We start from the raw sequence: 8,167 nt of genomic DNA on the forward strand, positions 1-8,167 counted from the left end.
ATCTCACGGTGAGTAGGAGGGGTTTTTAAAGTTGTCATGCACTCATGCTCTTTGTGAATTCTTACTCGAGTCCCTAGTCGGAGAGCCATAGGCTCATTGTCACAGTGACATTATTCACGGGATTGCCGAGTCCCCTTATTCACTCTTTGCCAATGTATTATAGGCTAAACTTTTTATATAATTGATCTCACAGCTTTACACAAACTTATCGGGAGTTTGTAGTGGGGGGCACATTTGTAAGTAGTACACTAAATGCTACTATTGATTTGTAAAAAAGAAGGTTGAAGGTGAGCTCTGTAGTTAAGGTATTTTAAGTTAATTTCACAATGAATCTGGAGGCAAGAGCCCCTTCTCTCTTTCAAAATCCTCCTGTTGTCTCCATCTCACTCTCTGGTAAGAGTGTGCCAGATTGCAGGCATTTTGGGTGCATGTCCAGCTGTGAAATGGGAAAGCCACAACATGGAATCCTCAACATGGGTCATAAAAAACAAGCTTGAGGCATCCACTAATCCTAGGGACCAATTGGAGCAAAACTCCAAATTACAGACTTCGAAAGAGAGAATACTGAACACCCCTTTGCCATACCATGCCATCCTTCAGGATTTTCTGCCATAGCTGTTGCTTTAGCAAATTCACAAATTTGTCAGGTCAGAATAATCAATAGATGATTAGCAGCTGGGGGTCACAGTGTCACATCTGTATTTTTCACTTACTAAAGAGAGGTTGTATAATGTGACACCAGGCACTCAAAATCAGGTAATACCCAGTTGCTGGTGCCAAAGAGCTGCAGGGAAGTGTTTTTTTTCATGCAGCTTACAATAATCACATGGCTGGGCATTTAGAATAGTTCCAGAAGTCCCCATTGTGCTTACTGCCATTAATTAAGGTTTACACCAAAACCTCAAAAATGGTTTTAGATGTCAGTTTGTAACAAGCACCCCGGGTCATTTCACCGTTTAATAAATGGAACCGTGATACAGATAGCTTAGCTTATAGGGGTTCCACAGAGAATGCTTTTACAAACACCTTTTAAGGTCAGTGCGGCGTAATATATCACCCTCAATTGAGCTCACCACGCATACAACCCTTTACCACGGCAGCTGCAGCATTTATTGTTGTATTTACAAGTGCGTGTCCTCCCCCAAACACCCAAAAAGTCACTGCAAAGCTAATAATGTATATACACACTTTGCACGTTGGCTACAACGTCAATTTTGGGATTGAGCAATCCCGTATTTGTCATAAACAGTTCCACGAGCACAAAGTATGTAAGGGAGAGAGAGTATGGCGAGTAATAAACACACAGAGACACGGTGGTCTCAAGTTCCAATCCAGGTTGCTGACCACCTTGTCTGCTTTAATAGCTCTCCGAGTCCGTGGTTACTCCTTTGTCCAACTCTGTTTAGTGGCATCGGACAGTGGATGTGTCTGAATCCAAACCAGATCCCCAACTGCAAACTGTACACATCTGCGGCAGACATTATAATATCTGGCTTGTTTGGACTTGGCCACACCCATGTGTCTTTTAACCTCTCTTAATAGAGCCATGTGATTATGTAAAGTGTTGTATGCAGCCATGTGTGGTGTAGGCGCATGATGAATGAGGCACTCAAGTGGGCCATTAATAGAGCGCACCAAAGCTAACACGGCCGACGACACCCCAGTGGCTTTATGAACAGCTGTACTGATGGCCAGATGGAATTCCGATAACCAGCGGTCCCAGTCTTGGTGGTGCTTACCCACAAAAAAAGCAATCATGGCCTTCATAGTATGGTTCACTCTCTCGGGGAGATTGGTCTGGGGATGGTAAGCCGTTGTTAATTTCTGAGTCACCCCCCAGGTCTCACATAACTTGGCCATCACATCCCTTGTCCACTGTGGCCCACGATCTGATACGATGTGAGCAGACACCCCTCAGCGTGTAAAGACGTCATCATGGAGTATATGGCAAACCCTTGGAGCCTTGGCATCTTTTAAAGGGAAAAATTCCACCCATTTGGAATAATAATCCACTACAACCATCAGCATAGTGTTCCTCAGGCTCTTGTACTGTTGGCAGGTCACACACTCTTTTACATACTTCCAGACATCTCCTCTTATACTTGGCCACCAAGCCACCTCCAGAATCTTCCTGAGGGTTTCCATTCGGCCAAGGTGACCCCCAAAAGGGCTACTATGGAAGTACTGTAGAAACTGCCCCGTCATTTCCTCAGGGACCACTAACTGGTAATTGAAACCTCCAAATCTGGAAGGCACACCACGGTATAAAACCCCTTGCTGTTCTTGATAGTGCACTCGTCCCATCTTGGTATTCTGGCATGATTCTTTTACTTGCTCACAGATCTGACTGCTTTTCTGAGCAACTCCAATGTCTTGCAGCGAGGTTGGTAAATTGCACCAATAGGTTTTAGCCACTGCTACACAGATGTTTCCTTCTAGAGTTGACGGAGCTCTTGATAGTGCCTCTGGCACAATGTTGCAACAGCCTCTCCTGTAACGCACTCTGAAGTCAAAAGCTTGGAGTCCACCAAGTGAGTCTAGACACACAGTCTTGGGGGAGTTGAATGCCCAAGTAAGGGCGCTATGATCTGTGAAGATGTCAAACACAGAGCCCTCCAGACAATGCCGCCACTTTTCTACCGCCGACACTACGGCCAAGCATTTTTTCTTGGTGGTGGAATATCTCAGCTCCGCTCCTCGCAGTGCCCAAGAAGCATACACGATGACCTTCTCCTCGCCCTTAAATTTTGGGGTAAGGACATCCCCCAATCCAATGTTGAGATCCAATGTTGTTTTTTTATGTTGAGAGTTAGTCGGGCCTGATGTAATTTGCTGAAGACCGCATCCAAGTGTTGGAGGTGTTGATCCGGAGTCTGTGAGAATATAATAATGTCATAGATGTAGACAAAACATATTTTCCCTTTCAGCTCTCCCAACACTTGTTCCATCAACCTCTGGAATGTGGCGCCAGCATTCTTGAGGCCAAAGTGCATAACTTTAAAATGGTCTAACCCTTGTGGGGTGATGACTGCTGTCTTCACCTTACTCTCTTCATCCATAGCCACCTGCCAGTAGCCACTCTGCAAATCCAGTGTGCTAAAGTAGGCAGCATCCTGCACTGACTCTAGGATCTCATGCACCAGGGGCATAGGGTAGGCATCATGAAATGTCTTGGAATTTAGACCACGGTAGTCCACACAAAAGCGGAATGAACCATCCGGCTTTGGGACTAAAACCACAGGAGCAGCGCAGGAGGAGGAAGAGGGTTCAATTATGTCTTTTTTAACATCTTTTGGATGTGTTCTTTGCTTTTTGATGGACAATCGGTAGGCTCTTCTCCTCACAGGAACCTCACCTGTGGTGATAATACTGTGTTTTCCCACCAAAGTGGATCCCAACCTGTCAGTCCAGACTGTCGGCCACTTCTGCAGCAATGGTTGTACCACGTCTGGTTGAGAGTTGCTAAGTTGCAACTGGATGGGATTTCCCATTCGGCATGGCGTATTTGCCCAGGTGTGGCTGAAGGGACATTTTGCTGCTGATTAGAAAGTCTAGACCAAGCAAGAGCGGCATGTACAGGCTGTCATCTTTCAGGACATACACATCAAGTTTGTAGGACAAATCATAGAGCTTGAGAACTAGAGGAAATTTGCCCACTGCTTTGCTCTCTTGCCCATCTGCCATAATAAATGCCTGATTTTCACAGCACAACAAATCTTCATTTTTTCTGGCAATTTGTTTCCACTGCATAAGTGTGTACGTACTGCCAGTGTCCAACACAGCATTACCATTTGCTCCACGGATCTGTATGGAGACAATGAGAAGAGAGGGCACTGCCTTCACTGTAGCAAGATCACCGTCACCAAAATGCTTTTCCCCACCCTTTTTTGGTGGTTTCTTGACTTGGTATTCTCCTGAGCTGACGTTTTGCACTCTACTCCCGTAGCCTTTTGAAGAAGCCCAATCCTTCTCTATCATTGATCTAGTCTTGACAAGCTGATCAACTGATACTATATCCCTTAATCCAGCCAGCCGAAGATTACAGGCATTGAGAATCCTCCGCACCATCTTCTCCTCTGGCATTCCTGGGCGCCACTTCAAGCAAAGTGCCCTGTGGTCACAAGCAAAATCTCTTAGCTGCTAGTTTGGGGCTTGCACCATGGCATGGAGCTGCTCCTTGATTTCTGCAGTATAATCTTCTGACAGAAAAGCTTCCAAAACGACAGTTTTGAACATGGGCCAGTTTTTAATTTTGCTTTTTGTGGCCTGACACCAACTTCGAGCTGGACCCTGTAATACAGCATTGAGTGTTCCCAGCAGCTCCTGATCACACATGTACATAAACCCATAAAATATATACAGTTCGCATGTTGGCAACAACATCAATATCGGGATTCAGCAATCCCGTATTTGTCATAAACAGTTCCACGAGTGTGAAGTATGTAAGGGAGAGAGAGTTTGGCGAGTAATAAATGTGCAGAGACATGGCGGTCTCAAGTTCCAAGCCAGGCTGCTCACCACCTTGTAGGCATTAATAGTTGTCCGAGTCCGTGGTTGCTTCTTTGTCCAACTCTGTTAAGTGTCCGTTGAAAAAAAGTCACCAACAGCAAAAGTCGTGCGCACAACTGCAAACAGTGAACAAAAAAAGCAGAGAAAATAGATCCAATGGGGAAACTGCCCACACTCACTCATTCACCATGCCGGTATTCTCTCTCACCCGCCATGTTCTCTCTTCCTTTTTGTTTTGTTTTTGCGTCTGTCATCTGAATGTCCAATTGTTGTATGGCTGATTGTCCCATGATATAGTGAGTATCACAGGGAACTTAAAGTTCATAGAAAAATCTCAGAATTGCCCTCTTTTCTGAAAGAATAGGTGCACTCAGCTTACACTGGAACTTTTTACTCAGCACATCAAGCTCCAATTGCTTGACAAGTAGCACAAGCCATTTGAAGTCACATAGCAAGTTGGAGGAGTTTTTAAAGTTCTGTCATTCCTTCATGCTCTTTGTGAGTTCCCACTTGGGTCCATAGTTAGAGTGCTATAGGCTCATTGCCACATTGGTAGGGAATGTGAATCTGGGCAGGATTTGCAAGCATTCCCTGATTGCCAATGTGTGTGACTATTTAAAACTTTAGTCTTTTTATATGGCCAAATATTGTTTTTTAAAAAATCTTGCTGAGGAGTAGTAAAAAAGGCAACTCACAGCCCTACAGAGGATCCACTGGTCCACTTTCGTTGGATTCTAAAGAGCAAGCTCTGTCAGCCAGCAAACAGCATGCAGCTATAGGAGTGGACTGAGTCCCAGGGCTGGTCAAGTGGGGAGAAGAGACTCCAGAGCTGAGGATTAGTGTTATGATTGCAGTCCACTTTACGTGCTGCTGTATTGCCACAGAGGACTCTCAATTGGAGGATACCTGAAAAGCTCCTATGCCATCCTTGCATTTGTCGCCTGTCCTACCTCTCCATCCAATGAGGCCAACTGTCTATATCTAGGCCGGTGGGACAGATAGTGTCCTTCACAGTGGGACAAAAAACGGGCAGCCATTGTGGGAAATTATGCCATCTTTTTAAAGGCTGCTGCTCTGAAGATCTCAAGGTAGACAAGAGAGTCCTTTTATTTCTTCTTTTTGTTTCTCTCTCACTATCTTACCTTGAGTTGCCATGGCTGGAGGAGCTGTTCCAGACTCACAGAAAAGATTAAGCCATGGTTGTTACTCAGGCCTTCCTCAAAAAAAATGTAGAAATTTTAGTAAGATGTGTCCATAATGGAAGATGGAGCTAATTAATTAAATATTGCTCCAGAATATTTGACATTGATTGAAACAAGTAAAACTGCAACAGAAATAATTGTTGTTTTACTCTATATTAAACAACAAAATGATAATAATTTAAAACAATTACATTTAAAAGGTAGAATAGGTAGAATTTAAAAAGGTAGATGTATATGATCATGATTACACCAAGCAACACTAGTAAAAAAAAGGTTTATTCAGGTTCCACCCATAAATGAGTTGTTTTGCAAATGGTGCAGGGTTGGACAGGGATAGTGGCACAAATCTCACTTAACCTAAGGGAGAACTGTAATGCAAAAATCAATATAAACTGAAAACTTTGTGTTATATACTGACTCTAAAATGTGCCATAATTCCTCATGAGGATTTTTGGCCAACATTCTGTAAAGCTTGCTCCACCACCTGCCACAAAAGAATGAATTTGTAAAGGGAGGATGTCAACTGGACAAGCAGTGTAGCCTATAGGACAAGATAATCAGTTTAGTAGACACAGATGATTGGAACATTAACTAAAGCTTTAGTGTAAGTAGATTACTCTCAGATAACTAGTTAACATTATATAGCTATAAATACTTTGAAGTGACAAGAACATAACACACTGTTTGCAAGTCATTCTGTCCCAAAAAACATGACTCAAACATCATTGTGACTTTAACCATGGCAAGTCAAAAGAAAATCCTGGCAGTGTAATTCATTAAAATTAATCAAAAATAGATTAAGAAGATATTAACTTTTTTTTAAACTCATGACTGACATGGAAGCAGGATTATTACTATACGATTCATGCTACTTTTTAGATGTATTCACTTGTGTAGATAAAAAAAATTATAAAAATAAAAAATAATATTTAAAATGTTGATGAGAAAGAAAAGGACACAAAAACAACATCATTTAAATATGAATCAACTCTTAATTATTAAAATTGTCACTATGCAAAATGAACTACCACAGGCTCCACCTCTATCCCTTAGAACTACGTTTTTACAAAGACTATAAATACATGATGAATGTGATACTAAGCCTTGTGCTCCCTGCATCTGTTGTGTGATTTTATTTTTTACAGGTTTTGTTCTACAGTGGTTGACTTGTATAATCTTAATACTTTTTTCCAAAAATGCAGAGTTTTGTTGTTAACAGTAGCTCAAGCAATAATCTTTTAACAGAATCGTCAAGTTCTTTATTTCTGAAGCTGACGTTGGTGCAGGTTCTGGTGGGGATTTTCCTCTGTGTAAACTGTCTGATGATATTCACCTTTCTGAAAAAGGAGGTGTTCAGGGAGGACACTCGCTACATTTTGTTTGCACAAACCCTATTTGTTGACTCTACACTCTTGGTTTTATCTGATATGCTGATGCTTGGGACTGCTTACCAGTACCACATGCACATGATTGCTTGCATAATTGTGCAGTCAGTTGGAACCATGTTTGCCATTTGTACTTCAATGACTCTTGCGGCAATGTGTCTGGAGCGCTATGTTGCTATATGCATGCCTTTAAGACATGCTGACATCTCCACCCGCAGAAACAGATTCTTTGGATTTCTGATTATATGGGGTATGAGCTCCATAGTTCCACTGATCACTTTGATAGCGTATTTATCTGTGGTTCCTCCTGGTGCTCTGTTCTCCTATACTGTGTGTAATCCAGAATTATTGTTGAAAGAAGAGTGGCAGGCACACACACGTGGTACAATTTTGCAGCTCATTTTCTTATTTATGATCTTCATCATTGTCTTCACTTATATCAAGATAATGATTGCAGCCAGAGCCGCCTCCTCTGAGAATAAGAAATCAACCAGCAAGAGTCTCAGAACTGTGATCCTTCATGCCTTTCAGCTGTTTCTGTGTACAGTTCAGTTTTCAATCCCATATATAGAAATGGTATTTTGGAACATCGACATCATAACGTATAATAATATAAGATATTCAAATTTAATAGTGTTTGTTATTGCACCACGTTGTATTAGTCCATTGATTTATGGTCTCAGAGATGAAAAGTTTTTCCTTGCTTTAAGACATAATGCTATGTGTGGTTTGACAGCCTTTTCTCAGCATTATTCAGTGAATGGAAAATAAGACCAGGCTAACAAAAAATATAACAGCTTTTATCAGCAGCTCAGTATCACAGTTTATTCACTGTGCGTTATAACTAATTTATGAGAATTATTGAATCAGTATATGTGAATCAGAAAAAGGATAAACTGATCACTTGCCTCAAACATCAAGTGTTTTTTCCTTCTGTTTATTTTAAGTTGTTCTCGGACCCTGCACAGGTTAAAGAAATGGGACTCTGAATTAATTTACTAGACTTCAAGTTAAACCTTTTTTCTTTAACTTGCAGTCTAGTGTGTGCATTTAAAACAAAAATGAGACCCA

At 41.8% G+C, this 8,167-nt stretch overlaps 1 protein-coding gene across 1 annotated transcript; it reads left to right on the forward strand.

Annotated features, from left to right (window-relative positions):
• The first annotated feature begins 6,907 nt into the window (after positions 1–6,907).
• On the forward strand, positions 6,908–7,867 carry LOC118797719 (odorant receptor 131-2-like). The gene has a single exon (XM_036556989.1). The coding sequence runs from the start codon at positions 6,908–6,910 to the stop codon at positions 7,865–7,867; it is 960 nt and encodes a 319-aa protein (XP_036412882.1).
• Positions 7,868–8,167: the final 300 nt, after the last annotated feature.

Source organism: Colossoma macropomum, unplaced genomic scaffold (genome assembly GCF_904425465.1).
Source record: "Colossoma macropomum unplaced genomic scaffold, Colossoma_macropomum, whole genome shotgun sequence".
NCBI classification, from domain to species: domain Eukaryota; kingdom Metazoa; phylum Chordata; class Actinopteri; order Characiformes; family Serrasalmidae; genus Colossoma; species Colossoma macropomum.